We start from the raw sequence: 23,121 nt of genomic DNA on the forward strand, positions 1-23,121 counted from the left end.
TAAAACCATGGAGAGACCTGGTTTGAACAAAGACATTGGATTCTTATCCCATTATACATGACTAAGCCATTTCTCACCTTCTCACCCCTTGCCTTTTCCTGTTAGACCTATTACAGTCGTTAAGAGTCGTCAGCAGGCTCATCTCAGCTATCTGCCAATCTCCCATTCCCACCACCCTTCTGAGTAATACCCCTCCCCACCTTCTCACTATATAGAAGGATCTGGCAACTTCTGTTTCAGTGTATCTGAAGAAGTGTGCTTGCACACGAAAGCTCATACCAAGAACTAACTTAGTTGGTCTTAAAGGTGCTACTGGAAGGATTTTTTTATTTTGACTATGGCAGACCAACACGGCTACCTATCTGTAACTGATATTTGAGAAGTAGGGAAAGGGCTGGCAATGGGGGCAGGAAACCTGGAATGTAATTGCCTCATCCAATCAAATCTGGGTGTGATTCTAAGTAGTAATTTAATCACCACTTGCAACAATTAAGATTGTAGTCCTATACACAATGACCTGGGCAGGCTAGCCTACTAAATAAACATGCATAGCATTGCACTATAACAACTACAAAGTTGGTCAGACTGATTTTAAGCGTCATCCTTCATAACTCTTCCTCTTGTGTTCTAATTTAGGTTATAGAGAACTCTCCGTGGATCTCCTTAGAATCAAATGGCTGTTTTTCCCTTTAAGATCAAATGGCACAGAACTGGTTCTTGGATAAATAAGACCATTCCAGTTTCCCCTCTCCTAGCTATGTATTTAAAAGTGTGTGTGTGTGTACTCCCTGCCCGCCCCTCCTCCGCCCATCATGCCCCAGAAGAACCGCTGTTTATTGCCACTGAAAACAGTGGTCATTAAACTGACCTACATGTTTTTTGAGACACTTGACTTTTGACATCAGTGGCAAATAGAGGGACAACGTCTCCTCTTTTGTTGATTTACCTACTTATCTCTCTCTGAAAGGGCTCTGGAGCTCTTTTGAGTGTATACATTTCTGTGGGTGGGGTTAGCGTTTGGTAACTTGGGTTGCAGTCTTAAAAACAACAACATGGCCATGAGATAAGGGGTATTTGACTTAATAATTCAAGGTCCAGCCTTAGCTTTAGATAAACAGGCATGCTTGTAGGGCAAGCAAGGATAAAAGAACAATGGTATTTTGCTTTTTGAGGGCCATTGTTTTATTTATTAATTCCTGTTGCTAGTAGGAAGTAAGATTGGCAGAATCGCAGGGGGCTGCCTTGGGCAGTGTGGGAATCTGCTGTACATTATCCAGGACAAAGTTTCAGCCACTGTTCTGGAGTTATAAGATACAGGGATACAATAATAAAGCTACGTCGTTCATAGGCTCCTGCCTATCGGAATGGTGCTATTACTCCATTAGCAAAGGGTATTTTATTTTTCTCTGTGGCCTACTAAAATCAGGATCTGTTGTCCAGATCTTTAATTAGAAGATATTCAAAAGGGGAAAGGGTTTTGTTTCAGTTATTGAGATTTATTATGAACATGTGAGTGGTTAATGAGGTTTTAGAATTGTTTTTAGCAACTGCGGGGTGGGGTGGTGGTGCTAGAATACCGTTTTCTGATAAAACATCCTTCAACGTGAAATTTCAGTTCTGCATGTAGGAACTGAATGTAGGTAGGAATGCAAGGAAGATACGTGCTCTATTTTACTTTGGTTTGTACTGTTGTATGTCCATGGAGATTTATACCCTCTGAGCAAAAGCATGTACTGAGTAGCATATGGTCTGAAGAACCACGTAGTGTGTGAGGACATGCAATAGTTTTCATTAGTGGTGTTTGCTTTTTCTGGCATTAAATATATGGGCACATTGCAAAACTTAAACATAAAAAGGTAAAGGGACCCCTGACAGTTAAGTCCAGAAACAGACAACTCTGGGGTTGCGGTGCTCATCTTGCTTTACAGGCCGAGGGAGCTGGCGTTTGTTTTTCTGGGTCATGTGGCCAGCATGACTAAGCCGCTTCTGGCACTACGGAACACCGAAACCAGAGCAGCACATGAAAACGCCGTTTACCTTCCCGCTGGAGCAGTACCTACTTATCTACTTGCACTTTTTGGCGTGCTTTCGAACTGCTAAGTTGGCAGGAGCCAGGACCGAGCAACGGGAGCTCACCCCGTCGCATACCTCTCATTAAAATAAATAGAAACTTACAATCTCAACCATGAGTACTCAGAAGTAAGTCCCACTGAATTAAATGGGGCTTACTCCCAGGTAAACAGGCTTAGTGAGGATTGCAGCCTGATTTTAGGCATTTTGCTCAAAGCTAGTCCCACTATGTTCTATTTGAATTTACTCCAAGTAAATTATGTATGGAATTAAATTACATTACAGTCAAAAGTGCTTTATCATTGGCTAGATCTTGCCCATACTGAACAAACTCTTTCCATAAAATTAAACGAGGGCTGTGCTCACACTCCCATTTGCTGTGCACTCATTGCATTAACAGCGCGGGTTTAATCCATGTTTACACAAGGTTATCCGAAATGCACATATATCCTGTACTTTGCTATGCAATGCTACTTTTTCAATGTGTTGATTCTCAAACCAGCTTCTGATGGACCACAATCCTTAAGCTATTCCTAATTTGTCTCTATCCAAAGTGTGGAACACCTTTGCATAAGGTAAAGATGCCCCTGTTTGGTCAACTTGCCCTGGTGTGTACACAAGCAGAAATGAATCTGATACTAATGAAGCAGTGCTGAAGTGAACAATTGTGAAATGCACCCTGAAAAAAACAAAACTGTGCTCTAAAATACCCTAAGATGCCTATGTGTGAATAAAAGGCCTGGACCTTGGTTTCTCATGGCCTTAGACGAGAGACACTTGGTAGATCCCACCCAAATTCAGGACTGAATGCCAAGGGCACGGCATCATCATCGCATCACTTTTCTTACAAGGGAAGCTCAAAGCAATTTACATTTAAACCAGTTAAAAATTACAACTAAATCCTAAAAACGCAGCAATTCAAATGAAAGACTAAAAATGCAGTTAAACAAAAAGGCAAGGTAAGTCCTGCAGCACTGAAAGAGGCCTTCAAATTTAGGACTCATAATTGAAACATTAGTTTTGTAGCGCAAGTTGAGGGAAATCTGGGCTAGTGAAATGCATGATGAATTCATCCTGATTGCTTTAGCCTCTGAATGGAAAGAAATGTTAATGTGCAGATTAGGCTGTTAGATCCTTTTCTGGATCAGCAGTTGACTCAAGGAGGGGAGAGTCTGGGAGAGATGGGAAAAGGCTTGCTTGATTAAAATGCGCATGGGAGGTAAGATGGAGGAAGATCTCAACCTCACCTTAGATGGTTTGGATGATGATTCTGAACAGCCATGGAAAGGCTGTTGAGAAAAATACTTCCATAAAGAACCCAGAGCCTAAGTGTCTGCTGAGCAGGGGTGTTTTTATGCTCATAGACTGACCCTGCAGCTTGTTGCGGAACCCAATTGTTGTAGAATTGCAACACTTTAAGATATTGCACAAGTCATAATTGAGCAGGCACGGAATACTGTGGGAGGGGAAAAGGGATAAGAAGTGCCTACACAACTTGTAATCCTTTCTATCCATGTCAACAAGGCCAGGGCTGAAACTGACAAATAGCTGTAGCCCCATGGAGCATGTCACAAACTTGGTAAACAGACCACGTCCTCAGGCAGGGGCTTGGCTCACTCCACAGTAAGGCACCTTGCCAGGTGACCCGTGACCAATTTCAGGATACTTATTAAAGGGCAGCAAATTGTCAATCTGTACACTAATACCAATTTGAGGCTTCCTGTGCTTATGTAACTAAACCCACAGCAGCAATGCACGAGAGACTAGTGGCAGAACTTGGGGGTAAGTAACCCCAAGTATGCACAAGTTAAGGGGAAAAAGTCTGGGGGGGGGGACCCCAGTAAACAGCCTGACAGTAACTCTGTGGCACAAAAGACAGAGAGAAGGGCATGGGGAGTGAGAACCTGATAATTGAGTGGGAAGGGAGAGTAGAATGGAGTGGCCAGAACAAAGTAAGAGTTATGTCTCTGTCCTTAAAAAGGGGGGAAAGAGCTATTTCATTGTACGTACCCAGGGACAGAAGACAGCTTATCATCAGTGGAGAAATCCATGTTAATGTAACTGGGAATGATCACAGCTGTCCACCCCACCTTCCAAAACTGAAAAGGGAGAAACCTCCAAATGGTGTCATGAGGACAACATGCTCTGTAGGTACAGAAAGCTGAGTGTTGGGCGGGGAGGAAGGGACCAGGCAGAGCAGGCTTGGGGTGGAATGGAGTGGTTAGAATCCTTAATAGAAGCATCCCACACTGGAACATTTCGATGCAAGGTCATACTTGTTTTGTCTGTTGCTTTTCCTAGCATGGTGGGCATTGCTTAAATTTTCTGCTTCAGATGCTGATATATCTTGGGCCATCTCTGCTTAATTAGTTGTGCTTGCCGCATCAGATGTTCTATCCTTCAATACATACATAGATATACAGTACAGTGGTACCTCTGATTGCGAACGGGATCCATTCCGGAGGCCTGTTCGCAACATGAAAAGAACACAACCTGCGTCTGCACACACATGGGTCATGATTCGCCGCTTCTGCGCATGCGTGTGACGTCATTTTGCGCGTCTGCGCATGCGTGAGCGGCGAAACCCGGAAGTAAACCTTTCCGGTACTTTCGGGTCGCCGCGGGACGCAACCTGAAAAATGTATCATGAAGCAAACGTAACATGTTATCTGGTTCCTGTATGTGCTTACTTGGGAGCAAGGCTCACTGAACTCAGTGAGACCTTCACTGGGCGTAAACATGCCCAAGATGGAGTATTTTGCTAAAATTTCAGCACTGGTGTGTGTGGTGTGTCCTTTGTTCTCCTCCATGGTGTATGGTCATTTTGGGGAGTTTCGGCTTTCCTGATTCATTTACATTGTGGCAAACAGGTACTTTTATAGTCCATAAAATACATTTTTTTTGAGGATGGAAATTAATCCTTGGGTTGAGGAGGGAAATAGCCTTCAGGAATCACAACTGTTTCTGCTGCATTCTTCAGCTGGTCTTTTAAAGTGAGAGTTTGAGGAGACAATATATAAATAAAAGACACTGCAAGCCTATCCACGTCTACTTGGAAGTACATCCAATGGAGCTTACTCCCAGGAAAGTGGTTATAGGATCGCGGCCTGAAACACTTAAAGATTAACTGTTTACAGTGAGTTGGCAACAGAAAGCTTACAGACAGCATCTCTGTTTACAGCTCTCTCACTTGCTTATAAATACAGTGATACCTCGGGTTACATACGCTTCAGGTTACATAAGCTTCTGATTACAGACTCTGCTAACACAGAAACAGCACCTCGGGTTAAGAACTTTGCTTCAGGATGAGAACAGAAATCCTGCTCCGGTGGCGTGGCGGCAGCAGGAGGCCCCGTTAGCTAAAGTGGTGCTTCAGGTTAAGAACAGTTTCAGATTAAGAACAGACCTCCGGAACGAATTAAGTACTTAACCCAAGGTACCACTGTACATAAAATCTGCCAACTGAGAACCCTTCATACATCTGATGAAGATTCTATCCCATGAAGGCTTCTGCACAATGACAGTGCAATCTCCACAGGTTTACTCAGAAGCCAATCTCCCAGTTTTCAGTGGGCTTACTCTCAGATCAGCATGCATAGGATTGCAGCCTCAAACTTGTGAAGGTTTTGTTGGCTACCAGTCAAGACGCCTCTACACTTGTGAGTCGGAGAGAGCTGTTGTAAGGTTGTCCTGCTTGCAGGTTTCCCAAAGGGCATCCTCTGGCTGGCTGCTGTGGGACTAAAACAGATAGGCCTTTGGGCTGCTCCTCTTAATGTGACCCAAGAGAGACACAAACACACTCTCTTCTCTGTGGTCATTTCACCAAGTTGAAGCCGACTTTGAAACTTGCTGCCTGCTGTCTTTTTGCTGAAGGGTTTCGAAATACAAAACTATTGACCGGTTTGCTGTTCGAGAGGGGTGAAGCTCGCGCGCGCGCGCGCGCGCATACACACAAACCACACACCCAGGCGCGCGCTCGCTCTCTCTCCTTTCCCTGAAGTGACTTTCAAGCTCATCCACATACCACGTAGGCTGGTGGGAAGCAGGGTGGAGGGGAGACGGAAAAGCCAGTCGGAAGAAGCGAAGGAGGTGGGTTCGTGCAACGTTTCGGACTCTCCAAGTGGTGGAGAGGAGAGCCGGGGGAAGCAGGCCAAAAGAGGCGGCGGCGGCGGCGGCGGCAGGCAGAAGCAGCCTGAGAATTTCCTGTGAGGGGATCACAGGCCTCAGTCGGGGCAGGCGAGGAGGAGGAGGAGCAGCAGCAGCAGCAGGGCATGGAGCGCCCTTTGCTTTGGCGACCTCCGCCGAGGGCTGCGTGCGCCCCCGAGCTCGGCGCGCCGCGGCGCTTCCTTTCCTCGCGTTTCTCCTGCCGCGCAATTGCGCTCGCGGCGCACTAAAGGCGAGGGACCTTCCTCTCTCTTCCTCTTCCCCCGGTCCTAGCCCAGCCCTCTCCTCCTTCCCGCTGTGGCGGCTAGTCTCGGCTGGCCCTGCCCACGTTTCTCTCTCTGTCTCTCTCTCTCTCTCTCTCTCTCCCCCCGCTCCCTCCCACCCGTGGTCATGTGTTGCCTTTTTTTGTTGTTTGCAGTGGAAACAATTTGGCGTTCTTCGGCTCGCTCTGACCCAAACCGCTACTCCAACCGGGAGTAGTGTAGACAGGCGGGCAGACAGAAAGGCAGGCAGGGAGGGGGGAGAGGTAGGTCGGGGTGGGTGGGTAGGTAGGTAGGTAGGAGGGCGAAGCGAAGAGGGGGGGAATTGCAGCAGGGTCCCATGCTCCCCCCTCCCCACGGCTCCTGGCTCCCCTTCTCTCTCTCTCTCCCCCACTCGCTCCCTTCGGCCACATTGTTGGCTCCAGGCTGGGGGAGGAAGCGATGCCTCGTTCAGTCGGATGAAAAGTTTGCATAATGACCATGGAAAAGGCAGCAGTAAAAATCTAGAGCTCTTCCAAGCCCCAGGTAAGTTTGGGGATTTATCTATATTTTTTATTATTTTATAAAAAGAATATCTGTGCGTGCTTGCTGCTGCTGCTGCTGCTTGTTTTTTGTGTCTTGCTCTGTGTGTGGATTTTTGTTTTTTTAAAATTCATGGTTCCCTTGTTGGGAAGATTGCGTAAGATTCTCTGCAATGAAATCGGCAAGAAGAAGAAGCCGGAGTGGGTTGGGGGGGGGGGAGAGAAGGGAGAGACACGCACGCATGATAAGGTGGGTCAGCCCTACAAGAAGGCAGCCACTTAGTTCGGGATGTCTGAAAAAGCAACGTGCTGGTCGTCCTAATTTCGACTCCCCCTCCACCCCGAAACTCCCGTGTGTGTTGGGCGAAGGAAAGCAGGAAGCGGATCGAGCTGAGAGTTGCAGCCACGAATATGTAATGTTGCTGCTGGAGCTGCCTGATTTCCGAAGACTGTTGGCGAATAGAGTTGGCATTGTATGGAAAGTTAGGAAGGGAGGGGGGAAATTGTGCCCAGTCGAGGAATGCTCCAACCTTTAAAAGCATTTGTGTGCTATTTTTGCCCATTGGCTTGAGAGTGGTTTATCCCTCTGTAGTGCATTTATTACCAAACTGTTTTTTAAGGCGGGGGTGGGGAGTGCTGTTCTTTATTTATCTTGTTTTAAAATCCTCTCGTTATTCTCCAGTGGAGGAAGCCAGTCTTCATATTTTTCTTTTAATCTTTCATATATATATATTTTAAAAAGTCCATTTAGTTCCTGAAGTTAGTTCGTAAGTTTGTTTTGAGGAATTTTTTTTTTGCATTTATTATGGTGTAATGGGGGGCAGTGCAAGGTTTATGACATCTGAACAGCATTGAAGGTATGTTTGCTGCAAATGGCACTTTATAGGAGCAGTTTTGCAGTCTCCTAGCAACGCCATTGATTGATTCAAATCCCGGCCAATCCGCGAGCTCCTTCTCCCCTTCAAATGTTTTTGACAAGTACAGTAGGGAGTGTAGCAAAGTGCAGCGAGAAAAACTCCCTGGCTGGTTGTCCTTTTAGTCCCTTCAAAATGACGCCCCGTTGTATGTTTTTAAAAGATACACATCTGTTTGAGCCTGGCCTGTAATGTATATACCAGTCCCGAGAAGCATTAATAGTGATCTGGCTTGATTCCCGCACTCCCCCCTTCTTGTCTGATTCTGCCATGTCAGTTTTACAACCGAGAATGCGAGAGATATTGTGCCTTTCTTCTACAACAATGAAGTTTGCTTTTAGACTTGCCCCTAAGCACTGCAGCTGTGGACATATCTGATGGAGCTACTTAACTGGCAGCAGATTAAAAAATGTTTGCTTAACTGCAGCACCTCCTCTGATTCGTGTGAAGTATGAAGTGCAGGAGAGAAGAGGCTGAGAGCTGGAGTCTGACGCTGGAAAGATTGGCTGGGGTTGGGAAACATCTTTTTTTTAATGTGTTTCTGAGTCCCCCTCCACACACACTTAAATCCAGGGCTAGGATTTCTGCCCTCTAACGTAACTTAGAGGCTACGTGATTGTCTGTCCTCGCACGGTACTGGGAACTTTTCCATGTCCTCCGTATGGAATTGTGACGCGAGGCTCCTGGATTTCAAGGTGAAGGGGAAAAAGAAGTAGTTTTGAATCCCTCCTGGAAATGGTTGTCCTCCTTTATATTAAAAACAAAACCCTGCACGTCCTTTGCAGCGTTTGCAAAATGGTGACATGTTTCGAATGTTTACAGTGGAGTTAAAACATGTAGAACCAGCTGACTAAAGCAAGGTTGTTGCTGCTGAAATGTGTATGGCCTACTGCAGCTTCAGGTTTGTTTTGTTCAAATGTGACGTTTCCCAGTAGCATATTCATTGTTTTAACAAACTATTATTAGTGGAACCTCCAAGGCGTTTACAATGTGATCCTAAATTGAGTTCAGTTGCATTCACTCCTAGTAATGCATTGCTTTGGGTTGCTGCCCCAATATCACATGCTTTAAAGTGGCAGATATAGTGAAGTTTCCTCCGCTGTGTCTGCTATACTAAAGATAAGTGATTTGAGGACTGCAGCTTTAACTAACTTTGGTCAGTCTTGCACGCCACTGTGCAATTAAGCTTGATGCTTGAGAGCTGCAGGATTTGGAGCCCCTGTACCCGTCTCTTAAATATATGTCACTAGTTTTTGTGTGAAAATTGGTGGTATGATATGGCCCTTTGGGAGAACGCAGGCAAGTAAGCAAATTAAACTGAAAGAGAGCAGCATGTCGTCATAGCAACAGTGCAATTAAATTATGTTGTCAGCCATGATATAATTTTCCTATTTAAAAGCTTGCTCATGGGACATGCGTTCTGTTTGTACTGAACTCATTTGGCTACACTACTCCCAACTGGAAGTGGTGAATGGGGAGGAGGGTATAAATGATGTTTTAGGGACCCACACAAAGTGTGGTATCATTTAGGGCTTATTTTTCTATGCATCCCTCTCCCACCCCCTTGATACTTGAGTGCTTCGATTCATTTAAAGGGAAACATTTTCTGAAATAACTTCCCATTAAATGGTAAGTACAAATGAAAAGTTTAAATATTACTAGAGCAACAGGAATATGGAAGTGATTTCCGGGGCATAAAATTTTTTCCCACCACATTGGGAGGGGAACTGGGGTATGTAATTTCCAACTTTTTGCATTTTTAAACTACTTTTAAAAAACCTAATAAGTTACATTTTTGTTTTCATTTGCTGAGCTTGGCTTTACAGGGTTTGATATTAAATAACTTGTCCCCCTAAGATTTTTAATTTTCACCTATGTCATTGTCCAATTTTATCCATTCTTTATTGCATGGTAATCTTTCTGTGCCCTCCCCATCTCTAATTACCTCTTATGTAATTATAACATTCCCTTGTTTTAAAGCATCTCTTTGACAGCATCAAAACACAATCGAAAAGTATTGTCTTGGGTGGACTATTCTCTGAAAAATGTAATGCAGTGTTTTTAAATTAGAGGTTCTGCTAAACACTTGTTTGACTCTTTTTTTAAAGAGCCAAGTTTCACTTCTCAGATGCTTTTTCTTTTAAAGCAGAAAGCCTTCCTCTTAGAGTATATGTTTGCTGACCTGTATAAAATTGTATACCACACTTCCTGTTAAAAACTTTATGCAGTGTACGTAGCATGATGTATTTCATGAGAACAATTGCAGTTGGTGCTAGAGTAAGGCAAACTTTCAATGTCCTTCATCATACAACTTTTGCAACCATGCGAAAGTTTTTGTGCTCTGAAACGAATAAAGAATAGAACAGGTACCAACTCCTTTCTTAAATAATCACATGGTTGGCCTTAGGCCTTTGGTCGAAGTGTAGCCTGTTGTGGATCATATTGGTGCTGATGGTAGAAAGATGGCCTAGAGATCTACAGTCCTAACCCCACTTACCTGGGAGTAAGCCCCCTTGAGTTCATTAGGACTTACTTCTGGGTTGATATGCTTTGGATTGTAAGGTGGATGCTTAATCTTGAGCGCAGAAGTCAGACTTGATGCTTATAGGTGTACTTGGAAGTTGGCTTTTGGGAAAGAAAGAACTATGAAGATTGAGTATGGATGTTTTTGTGTTACATTAATTCAAGCTTCTTTGTATATGTGTTGCAGCTTGTTTTGTTTAATACCCTGGTTTGAGATAATTAAAATGCACTAAAGCCTTGTCTATTTTTGCTTATTATTATTCTCTGGGCTCAGTATAGCAACTCTACTGATTGGTGTATGATGTCATTCTTCATGCTTTCTTCTAAGTCATGCTTATCATATCCATCGCTCACTCTCGTTTCATTTAAATTTGTTTCACTGGGGTGGAATCTCCTTTTGTGTCTCCTTCTCCCCCTCCTTTTGATCCCTGGAGCTTGATTCTTAACCCATGCTGCAGAATCCTTCTGCCCTGCTGTTTTGGAGGCAAAAAGTTGGTAGCTGCAGAGAATGAATACTTGGCTGTAAGTGTGTGTGTGTGTGTGTGTGTGTGTGTAAACATGGAGTTTTGCCTGCTTGCGCACTGAGCCAGAGAGGCTATAATTATAATGTGGCAGTGTTCGTACTGGAAGTGAAACAGCTGAACTTAATCTGAAGCAACTGGTCTTAAGCTCTCAATTTTTTGTGCTTATTACAAGCAGTAGGAGTGACATGACCAGCGATATTTGCAGTCCTCCAAGCCTAGGCATGCTTGCTCAGAAGTAAGTCCCACTGATTCCAATAGCGCTTACTCCTCAGGTAAGTGTAATGTAGGATTGCAGCCTTAGGAAGGACACCTAGAATATATGAGTACCTTTCTCTCCACTTTAGAGCTTTGCAAGAAGGCAAAAATGAAGCATCTTCATTTGTATGCCAGTGATTGAAATCTCATTTCTGCTCTAGCCTCTGAATCTTCCTGCTTAACAAGTCTGGATGTGTGTTTATGTTATGTGAGTCTGTCGTCTTCTTTTTTTAAAAAAGTAGGATTCATAAAAGGCCAAATTATAGACTGGGGAAAGCTACCAGAATGTTATGATGTTGTCTATACCTTTACCAGCTAACACTCTTTTTAAAAATTTGGATTTATTACTAGGAGTCTCCGTCTAAATGGGTCCAGTTATGCCTCCCAGTAAGAAGCCAGAAAGCTCGGGAATTAGTGTTTCCAGTGGATTGAGCCAGTGTTACCGGGATAGAGACTTATCAAAGACGCTTCACGACGATGAGGACTTAGACTTTCCTTTACCTGCCCTCCGGTTGGAAAAAGGTCCCATGGAGGATGAAGAGCTCACCAACTTGAACTGGTTACACGAGAGCAAGAACTTGCTGAAAAGTTTCGGGGACTCGGTCTTAAGAAGTGTTAGCCCAGTACAAGACCTTGATGACGACACCCCTCCGTCTCCTGCTCACGCCGACATGCCCTACGATGCCAAGCAAAACCCCAACTGCAAACCGCCCTACTCCTTTAGCTGCCTCATATTTATGGCCATTGAGGATTCTCCAACCAAACGGCTGCCTGTAAAGGATATATACAACTGGATTTTGGAACACTTTCCTTATTTTGCAAATGCCCCCACTGGATGGAAAAACTCTGTGAGGCATAATCTGTCGTTGAATAAGTGTTTTAAGAAGGTGGACAAAGACAGAAGTCAGGTGAGGCTGGAGTGGTACTACTCCGTGTAACCCATTTGATCTGCTGATGGTGATTTCCTATTGTTTATATTCTGCCTTTTGTTCCTTCTCTTTTATCCGTGAGAAATAGCTTCCAGTGATTCTTAAGAGGATCTTTGTTCATAAATCTAGTCATATTCTCAGTGTATTTCCTGCCCCTGCCTAGTTGCTCTCACTCTTCCCATCTCACTCTTCAACTACTGGGTCCTGCTCAGGACAAACTTCTTAAAACTTATAGTTAACAGAATACAGGGCAGGCTTTTGGGATGCAACTCCTTCCAGGATGCTTTGCAAGCCAGCAGTAAAATGCATTTTTAAAAGTCATTGGGGTTATACCCCCAGGGCAGCTGGTGTAAGTTGCTTTGAGGGGGGGAGGCAGAGATTCCAGCTGGAACAGGAGTTGATGGCCCTTGGAGAGAGTGAACCCCTGACCCTCCTGAAATGACGAAAACCATATAGAACATGCCTTCAGATTTGGAGACGATGTGCTGCCTGGGGCTGATGGGAGTTGTAGTCCAAAATATCTGGAGGGTGTCAGTTTGGGAAAAGACTGGTCTAGAACAAGTTGTCTCAATCTGAGTTGAGAGCTTGACTTCCATCTACTCAGAAGTAAACCTTATTGAGTTCAGTGGGACTTTATTCTAGGTGAGTTGGTATAGGACTGCTGCCTAAGTGTAGAATTCAAGTTTGTGATTTTTTTTTGAGGATCTGACAGCTGAATGACTTAAAGAGCCTTTAAGATGGGAATGACACCTTGACAATTCATAAACTTCCTAGCTCACTCACTGCCTGTGTTTGCACATCATTTGCACATGGTTCAGTGCAATGTGCACGAGCCAAAGTCAGTCCTGGGACTGCACACTGTTCTCTCTTTCTCATGTGGCCAGGAGGTTGATACCAGACAGTTTCACCCTCAGCTCCAGTAAACCACAGTCTGTCTGCCTAGTTGTCTGGACCTGGAATTGCAACAAGACAGTTTCAGAAACCATGGTTTGCACAAGACTTTGTGTTCACCACATCTTCTCGCATCAGACAACACAGCAAACTGCTGTCAAGCAGAAAGCAAAAGCCTCCTCCCATCCATGTTTAAAATGCAACAAACAGTCCTCTGTCTATTCTTCCCATCCTCCCATTTTTAGTTCATTGCATTCCAAGAGCCAGTATTTGCTCTTGAATGGTTCATTTTTAACAGCATTCAAATCTTTGTCTAGACAGCTGTAAGAAAGTGCTGTTTGTATAAATGCGTGTTGTACATGGCTTTAAGAAAAAACCTTCCATCTTGTATCTCCATGAATAACATGAAATATTGTCCTGGGGTGGTGGTTTCCTGCTATACTAGAATCCTAGAATTGTAGAATTGGAAGGGACCCCAAGGCTCATTTAGTTTAACCTCCTTCAGTGCAGGAATGTGGTTCCCATCCAATTTGAAACCATACTTGACCAGACACTGCTTAGCTATGCAAATGTGCCAGCAGTTTTATTGCTTCACCGCTAGGAGTACTCGATGCATGTAAACCGCAGAGGTTGGGCTGAACATTGTTCTTCACTTAGTTACTTCTATAAACTTTTTTTTGAGGGGACGAATCTTTCCTAGACAGGTTGCATCTCTGATAATTGGAGTAAACCTTGAAAATATTTGCAGTTCCTTCCTTATTCCTAGAATCAAATGTAAAGGTTCCTGGGTGACCTTGCATCCACTTTTGTTCTAGTTATGAACTGTTGGTTTACTATGCATGTTGCCTTCTGTTACTTGGGGCTTTCAGTGGTGCTTAGGCTCAGGAGAGATGAAGCCACAAATACTCTTGTACGTACATCCACACAGACCAGTGTGTCTGGGGGGAAATTTCGATTGCAGAATAAAGGCTTGGCCTGTTCTTTTCTGAGAGCCAGTGTGGTGTAGTGGTTAAGAGCGGTAGTCTCGTAATCTGGGGAACCGGGTTCACGTCTCCGCTCCTCCACATGCAGCTGCTGGGTGACCTTGGGCCAGTCACACTTCTTTGAAGTCTCTCAGCCCCACTCACCTCACAGAGTGTTTGTTGTGGGGGAGGAAGGGAAAGGAGAATGTTAGCCGCTTTGAGACTCCTTAAAGGGAGTGAAAGGCAGGATATCAAATCCAAACTCTTCTTCTTCTTCTTCTGTGCTTGAGTTGAGACATGAGGTGGGATGAGGTGAAGTTCTGGTATCTTCAAGGAGTATTTCACATACTCAACTTCTTTGCTAGTGATATTGCAGGGAGCTTGAGCTGTGTGCTTGCTTGGGATCAAATATCCCTTTGCTTTACTTAGGAATCTGCCTTGTGCTAGGTCAGACGATTTGTCCATCAGCCTCAGGTAGCATGGCCAAGGATGAAGGCAGCACCTCTCCAGAATCTCAGGAAGAGGTCTTCTTTCATAACTAACTACCTGAGCCTTTTAACTGGAGATGCCAGGAACTGGATGTTGGACTTTCTGCATGAACAGCATGCTCTCTGCCATAGGGCCCTGGTCCTTCCCCATAGTTTTAGTAGCTGAGCTAAATCGTATGACTAAAGACCTTTCTTTGGACCATTGTAATGACCTGGTAACGTCTTGTGGCTTCTTCTGAGACTCTTATATTTAAGTAAAAAATAATAATAAATCACTATCCCAAGAATTCCGGAATGTTGTCTCTAATCAGGTTGGATGATGCCTTGTATGCCTTCTTTTGGCAACTCCTGCAGCCAAGCTGGTGCCAAATGGGTTGCTCTGCTTTCCTTTGGACCACATCAGTGAGGCCAAGAAGGGGATCTTGTAATCTGGGCAACCCAGGACTTCCATGCACACTGCCCAGGCTTTCACCCTGGGGAGAGCACTTCAGTGCTGCTGACGCAGCAGTTTGACTTCACCCCCAGAAGTGCTTTCCATTGTCTCTCTAGACAGACAGGTCCCAACAACAAAATCCTATGAGCACATTTCTGTTGCGTGGATCTTTCCTTTGTATAATTTGAAAGGTGAAGGGGTTGAGGTAGCTTGCTTGCAGAATGCTAGTTGCTTATGTAGCCGTGTTAGAAGCATGTCCTCATTTCAGTGGGAGGATGCCTCTTGCAAACAGCTGCCGAGGCAAGATTTGCCTGTGTGCAGTAAGGAGGCTTCATTTAAATCAAAGCTGATGAAATTTAGGAACTTTATTTGTTCCGTAAGCAAAGTAAGTGGCAGGTAAGAGTATAGTTATTCAGACTCTCCTGGTGACTAAAATGGTCAAGAACACTCAAAAGAATAAAAAACAACAACATTTTCTTTAATTATTTGGCCAGGCGTAAACTTCCCCATCCTGTTTCTTCAAAATGCTAGAAAGTAGAAATGGCATAGTGGACATTGGGTATGCTTCCTCACCCTCTCTCAATTGCCAAAAGAGAGAAATGGTACCAGCTATCTCTGCAGGCCTGAAGTGATTGTTGTACAGTGGTACCTTAGGTTACATACGCTTCAGGTTACATATGCTTCAGGTTACAGACTCTGCTAACCCAGAAATATTACCTCGGGTTAAGAACTTTGCTTCAGGATGAGAACAGAAATTGCGCGACAGTGGTGCGGCAGCCGCGGGAGGCCCCAATTAGCTAAAGTGGTGCTTCAGGTTAAGAACAGTTTCAGGTTAAGGACGGACCTCCGGAACGAATTAAGTACGTAACCAGTGGTACCACTGTATTACTTCAGTTTCTATTATTTGATGTTGGTGAAGGTGCTACTGTTCAGCATTCCAGTCAACTGGCCTATGTATGTGTGCCAGGAAAACTGAGTGGTGCAAGTACAAATCCTGGTTTTTTGGCAGGGGTCATTGATGTATTGCCCTCCAGATATTTTGGATTACAACTCTCATCATCCCTAGCTATTAGCCAAGATGGCGGAGAACGAAGGAGAGTTGTAGCCTGCAAAATCTGGCAGGTACCACATCGGCTAGTCCTGATTTTCGCTTGAATATAAAAGCATGCAACGGATATGTGTTCTTTTAACCTTCAGTTAAGAGGATAGTCCCAGAAAACCTGGATCATAAATGGTATGTGTTGTTGAAGTTGAACTCTGCATACAGTAGTTTTATTCTGCAGTGGTCTTTTCTCTTCTACACCTTCCTTGGCGCCAAGCATCCACACATCATTCACTTGCTCATCAGAACATGAGAAGAGCCTGCTGGATCAGGCCAATGGCCCATCTAGTTCAGTATCCTGTTCTCAAAGCGGCCGACCAGATGCCTGTGGGAAACCTGCAACAAGCTTCCAGCACAGAAGTAGTCTCCCGTCCTGGGCTTCCCAGCATCTAGTACTTAGAAGCATCACTGCCTCCAGCTGTAGAGACAGAGCATAGTCCTTCTGGCTAGCAGCAGCCATCAGTAGCCATCTCCTCCATGAATTTGTCGAATCCTCTTTTAAAGTATTCTAGATTGGTGGCCATCACTGCTTCCCCTGGGAGCGAGTTCTATAATTTAACTGTGTGAAGAAGTCCTTTCTTTTATTTGTTCCAAATCTTCCAGCATTCATCTTCATTGGATGTCCACTAGTTCTAGGGTTAGGAGAGAGGGAGACAAACTTCTCTCTACCCACTTTTTCCATGCCACCAGCTTTTATCGTGTCACCTCTTACTTGCCTTTCCCCTAAACTAAAAGTCCCAGATGCTACAACCTTCTTTTATTTAACATTAACATCCCCCCAGCTCTTGGTAGGTGCTTGGTGAAAAGAGCTGATAAAGGTCTTTTAGGAGTTGCATCAGGATGCAGATAAGAGGAGGGTGGGTTCTGATTGTTTTTTTTAAAAAAAAAATTAAGGTGATTCAATCGTGGTTTACAACATCAAGAAAAAAGATTAGCTTTAAGCCAGGATCTGCATAGATAGATCTGGGCATAGATAGCAGTGGTTGGCTGAAACCATTTTTGATTATTGATTTCTAACTGGACAGAGCCTTTAAAAGAAGTGTACTCTCTCTGTTGTCTTTGTCCATGGAGTTTTCTTGGCAGGGATATTGGAGTGGCTTGCCGGTTCCTGCTCCAGGTGGATCACGTTTGGTCAAAACTCTCCACTATGACCTGTCCATCTTGGGTGGCCCTGCATGGCATAGCTCATAGCTTCTCTGAGTTATTCAAACCCCTTCGCCACGGCAAGGGCGATCATGAAGACAGGAGTGCTTGGCGTGCTCTGGTCCATGGGGTCACGAAGAGTCGGACACGACTAAACAACAACAACAACACGCTGTTTCTTTAAAAAACCAAAAACATTTTCTCAAACAGTTGAAAGGTTATCGGATGATTGTTAATTTAATTTTATGCCTAGCTGCAGAAGGATATTAGTTTGAAATTATACACACACATTCAGAGGGCAGTTTTAGAAATTAGCCAGGCGCTAGGTGCATTTTGCTACTGGCATGGGTCCAGGTATGACTACATGGAGATTTCTGGGCACCTGGTGGGCGACCGCAGTTTAAAAGCCTCTCATTCCATAGATAATTCCATTTCCGTTTCCACTGTGTGTGTTTCTCCTCCCGTATTGGGACAAGTGAATTGTTGTCAGAGCAAACTACAGTCAAGCAATGTAGTTGAGATCGTAGAATTGTAGCATTGGAAGGGACCCCAAGAGTCATGTGGTCCAACCCCCTGTTAAATAGACATCTGTTGTGCCAAATGTAACCCAGGTGCCATTCGCCCCCTAGCTTGTATATCTGTGTTTCTAACACTGGCAGAGGGCAGGATCCTACCTCCCAGGGCAGGGGTAGCCAGCCTGGTGTAATCCAGATATTAATGGGATCGTAACTCACTTCATATTGGGACACGGGTGGCGCTGTGGGTTAAACCACAGAGCCTAGGACCGTTGATCAGAAGGTCGACGGTTCGAATTCCCATTGCTCGGTCCCTGCTCCTGCCAACCTAGCAGTTCGAAAACACCTCAAAGGGCAAGTAAATAAATAGGTACTGCTCCGGTGGGAAGGTAAACGGCGTTTCCATGTGCTGCTCTGGTTCACCAGAAGCGGCTTAGTCATGCTGGCCACATAACCCGGAAACTGTACACCGGCTCCCTCGGCCAATAAAGCGAGATGAGCGCCGCAACCCCAGAGTTGGCCACGACTGGACCTAATGGTCAGGGGTCCCTTTACCTAACTTACTTCATATGACCGTGGTCATGCTGGCTGGCGCTGATGGGAGTTCAGCAACATCTGGATGACACTATATTGACTACCCCTGGCTTATGGGGCAAAGAAGACATTTTGACTGAGCAGAGGGGGGAGGTTAGAAGATGCTTAAAGAAATAGGCTGACTCTGTGCCAGCACACTCACCTTTGTGTACATACCTCAGGGGGAGGGGAAAAGAGGCTCTGTTATTTGCCAGCTCAGCCTTTGCCAACCTGATGCCCTCAAGATGTTTTGGATCACCAAACAGTATGCTTGGGGCTGATGGGAATTGTAGACCCAACACCTGGAATGTGCCAGGTTGCCAAAGACTGCTGTATTGGGATCTTCCACATGAGGAGCGCAGGAGGACAGTTGCCATTAGTCACGTTTTTTAAAAAAACCTTTTCTGATTGCATTTCTGTCTTGGCACACTCAAATTAATAATGAGAAAGGCGTTTACTTGTAGACCCATGATCTAGAATTTTTCCAGGAAGCAACTGCTGGTAGGTACAGGTAATATGTGCTAGTAATGCATATTCATAATTTGAAAACAGAGCAAATTGCAGAGCTCAGCTAGTTAGTCAGCATAAGATTACCCCCATAGGCTTAGTTGGGTACAGGATCAAAGTGAGGCACTGGAAGATTTGCCAGTTCCTTATCACTATTATCAAGCCCATTAATTAATTTATTTTTAAAGTATGGCTCATTATATTTTATATATAATGGCAGATATTCTAAGTTCATTCTTACAGTCCTCACATAATGTATTTGAGACTGGTTGACATATTCAGTTTAAAGAAATATGTAAAAAAAAGAATACTGTAGCTTTTTTTTTTAAAGGAATTAAATCCTCTTTAGTCTGAGAGCAATACAGTGCTTGTGTTGCTCGTGACACCAGGATGGTTTTAGATTGCTGGTTAAATTTAACGTGGCTGTTTATGAAGATGCTTGACTGAATGTTTCTCTAGTCATTACTTGAATGCTGTTCCCTTTCCTGGTTGTGATTCTATGCTGTGTGGTTTGAAATATGGCTTCTATTTTATTGTGAGGTTGTGTTTTGTAAGTTGCCTTGAGTTCACTTGGAGAAAAGAAGTGGAATACAGTGGTACCTCTGGTTGCAAACGGGATTCATTCTGGAGCCCCGTTTGCAACTTGAACGGAATGCAACCCACATCTGCGCACACGTGGGTCACGATTCGCCACTTCTGCGGATGCATGTGATGTCATTTTGCACGTCTACACATGCGTGAGCGGCGAAACCCGGAAGTAACCCTTTCCAGTACCTCTGGGTCGCCGCGGGACGCAACCTGAAAAGTCATAACCCTCAGCGTTCACAACATGAGATATGACTGTATAAGGTGTCCCCCCCATCCCCAATAAATGGGTTGCAGTGATCTCTTTGTGTATATGTTCTAATCGTGTGAAATTTTTTAATTCTCTGATGAGGACTTTTATTTGTTAACTGCTCGTGTATAGATGGTGACTTGATGGGACAGGAATGGAAAGATACAATTATATGCATGACGAACATTTATGTTTAAAAGTCTGCATATCCTACTAAACTGGCCCAGTAAAAGATGACATGCTGACCTTATTTGCATTTCCTATATCTTAAGTGGCCCAGAGTTGCTATAAATAGCAGGCAGAGTTGTTTGTTGGGTGAGATTGGTTTTCACTGTATGCTCTTGATACCCCTTACTTAATACTGAAGTGTACATTGCAGAGAAACAGAAGATGCTACACAGCACTGTGTCTAAATAGAAGTTGCATGTATATTGCATCTTGTCCAGTTTCAGTTGGTAGAGGGTGCTGGTTTTTTTGCACTAGTGTTTTTCTTTTTATTAAACACAGGCACACACAACAGTAGAGTTTTTCCATTGTTGCTATATATCTGCTTTTAGCACGGAAAAATATCCATTAAATGGAAAGTGGGCATTTTACTCCAGGTATCTTAACATCAAAGCTGCTGTCGTTTTTGTTTTGGGGTGTGTGTGTGTGTGTGTGTGTGTGTGTGTATGTGTATGTACACACACACACACAGACACACACAAACACAGAGTATATATATATATATATATATGGCTCTCTCTATTCTTGTGATTATCTCATTTCCTAACTTATTGCAAGTGTTCCTTAAGACACATTTATTAATCAGCTCTAAAATTTCTGATTCTCCCCACTCTGCTAGTTAAGAGCCTGCTCTCTTACCCAACATGTCCAGAAGACAAAAAAGTAGCCACAATTGTCTTAGGCATATTGCTCATGATCTTTCTAGTCTTCTGGACGATCTTGCGTCTGCTTCCCCATCCCCTTTGCTTCGACTTCTCTATAGTTTCAGCAGTTCCAAAAATAATCTAATTCAGTTGAAACTTTGCATTTTTTGTGATTGCTCCACTGTGTGGTTGCGATTCTTCAGGTCTTTATTACGCACGCAAACTCGTCTTCTTTTCCACAATAGAAGCAAAGTGAGTACACAACTAACTTTAAATGGAAAGCAAATGCTTGTTTAGGATTGATCATTTGCACTTGGGGCTGTAAATCATCCACTGATCCTCCTCCTGAGGGAAGCTTGAAGATAAAAGGGGGGCGTGCACAGTGAAATAAGGTTTCAAGTAGGTTTTCTCCACAAAAACTTCAGGAGTGTAGAAATTCTGCATTATAAGGCAAATATGAAGAATGTCATCCCCTAGTCTCAAAGAAAGCTCAGTTATTCCACCAAATGGAATGCAACCATACTCAAAGTCAACTTATTCGAAAAATAGAAAGTTGATAATTCAGTAGTTAACATGAAGAAAAAGAATTTCACATTCCGTTTGTATATTCAACTGATGCAGCCAAGATCCTTCAGGTTATCTAAAAGCGTTCATCGGGAAACGCAGATGGGTTTAAGTGTCAGTCAGTTGCAGTCTGCTAATTTGGTTGGAGGCCTTCGCAAATGTTTGGTGACGTTGGCAAACGACAGCCAGGCAAATAGGAACGATACAGTAGCCCACCATTTGGGGATCAGCTCTTGTACAGGAATAAAGGAACAGAAACATTTGCAAATAAGGGATCAAGAAGATAATAGTCCACAGCCAAAAGGGTACGGACATCAGCCGTGTTTTTAAGGAGTGCATCCAGGTGGATTCTTCTCTCAGTTTTTCAGGAGGTTGCTGGATGTGCTCCAGTGCCAGTCTGTTGTAAGTCTCATTGATTTCAAAGACATAGTAAAATGCTGCCGCACTTGCTGTTAAGTATAATCCCACACCAATCCATCCCATCCTCTGACGGAAGTTCATCATTCTCCATGCTTTGAACCTTCCTCCTCCAGAAAACACGGGAACGAACAGCCAGGTGGAGGGAGCGCGGGTGGCCCAACCCCTGTCACCCCGCCGCCTCTCCTGCCGAGCCGCTCTTTGAGTCCATCCCTTCCACTGCCCACCTGGGGCCTGCCCCTTTCGAGCTCTGCTTCTGGTGCCGTGTGACATGGCTGCCGTCACGTGAGGAGGATCCAAAACCAAGACTTTCTGTGCTTCACTTCAGACTGTTTCCCCTTAACAGGCAGTGTCACCTTCACTATTGTCCACAAGCTGATGAGCTTGACGTCTGTAATCTTCAATACTTGCTAAATAAATAAAAGGGGAACGTATAAGAAAAGAGCTTAGGAGATGACATATTTCTGAAATCTTTTGAGAGGCTGCAGTGGATGCAAAATAGCCTTTTACAGTTCTTGTCAGCTCTGAGAGTTATGGGCACTGGTTAATTGTGTTTGCTTCTCGCAGCCCCTTCCCGGCCTAAAATAAATGGTTTATTTGTGAAGTTCAGTACAGCAGGGGCCAGCAAACCTTTTCAGCAGGGGGCTAGTCCACTGTCCCTCAGACCTTGTGGGGGGCTGGACTATATTTTGGAGAAAAAAATGAACAAATTCCTATGCCCTACGAAAAACCCAGAGATGCATTTTAAATAAAAGGACACATTCTACTCATGTAAAAACATGCTGATTCCCAAACCATCCGGGGGCCGGATTTAGAAGGCGATTGGGCCAGATCCAGCCCCCAGGCCTTAGTTTGCCTAACCATGCAGTACAGCAGCGGTTCTCAACCTGTGGGTCCCCAGATGTTGTTGGACTACAACTCCCATCTTCCCTGAGCTCTGGCCTTGCTAGCTAGGGCTGGTGGGAGTTGTAGTTCAACAACATCTGGGGACCCACAGGTTGAGAAAGGCTGCACTACAGGATCTGGAAGGCAGGAAGGGCTGCAGGCATCTCTGCTCAACCCCTCCCCCCCCAAAAAAATATTTTTATACATTTAAAGCCACCTTAAAACACTAGCCTGGAAGTCATGGGTGAGCAAGAACTGTATGCAGGTGAATGAGCAGTCAGGCAGAGGAAGGAGCCCTCCTCTTAGCTCAGCCCCATTCCTGGAGGGTGGCGTTAACATTTTCCAAGCAAAGTACTGTACAGTGGTGCCTCGCAAGACGAAATTAATCCGTTCCGCGAGAGTCTTCATCTAGCGGTTTTTTCGTCTTGCGAAGCAACCCTATTAGCGGCTTAACGGATTAGCGCTATTAGCGGTTTAGCGGCTATTAAAGGCTTATCGGCTTATCGGATTAGCTGCTAAAAGGCTATTAAAGGCTTAGCGGCTTAGATAAAGGGGGGAAAAGCAAAAAAAAAATCTCAAGACTCGCAAGACATTTTCGTCTTGCGAAGCAAGCCCATAGGGAAATTCGTCCTGCGAAGCAACTCAAAAACGGAAAACCCTTTCGTCTAGCAGGTTTTCCGTCTTGCGAGGCATTCGTCTTGCGGGGCACCACTGTATTTTGCGTAATGTATTACATCAGGTGGCACACCTCAATGATATAATTACAGTGTGGATGTA

The 23,121-nt window shown here is 44.3% G+C and overlaps 1 protein-coding gene and 1 pseudogene across 10 annotated transcripts in view; one reads left to right on the forward strand and one right to left on the reverse strand.

Annotated features, from left to right (window-relative positions):
- Positions 1-23,121, forward strand: part of FOXN3 (forkhead box N3) — a 192,042-nt gene that overhangs the window by 38,016 nt on the left and 130,905 nt on the right. For 4 of the 8 annotated variants that reach the window (XR_013980174.1, XM_080984501.1, XM_080984506.1 and 1 more), the window contains exons 1-2: positions 6,787-7,019; positions 11,583-12,139. Coding sequence is in view for 7 of the 8 variants with exons in the window: in XM_080984501.1 (XP_080840627.1) it covers positions 11,597-12,139 (543 nt within the window). In the remaining variant the exon portion in view is untranslated. Of the gene's footprint in view, positions 1-5,824; positions 6,160-6,786; positions 7,020-10,842; positions 10,975-11,582; positions 12,140-23,121 lie in introns of those variants that run through there. The other 4 variants (XM_080984504.1, XM_080984502.1, XM_080984503.1 and 1 more) reach the window with 3 other exon arrangements.
- LOC308469956 (lysosomal enzyme trafficking factor pseudogene) overlaps positions 20,383-23,121 on the reverse strand; it is a 32,505-nt pseudogene continuing 29,766 nt past the window's right edge. For both annotated transcript variants that reach the window (XR_013991468.1, XR_013991479.1), the window contains one exon: positions 20,383-21,869. The product of XR_013991468.1 is annotated as a lysosomal enzyme trafficking factor pseudogene (transcript). The remainder of the gene's footprint in view (positions 21,870-23,121) is intronic.

The sequence above is a fragment of the Podarcis pityusensis genome, assembly GCF_964106645.2.
Source record: "Podarcis pityusensis genome assembly, chromosome: 1".
Lineage (NCBI taxonomy): Eukaryota > Metazoa > Chordata > Lepidosauria > Squamata > Lacertidae > Podarcis > Podarcis pityusensis.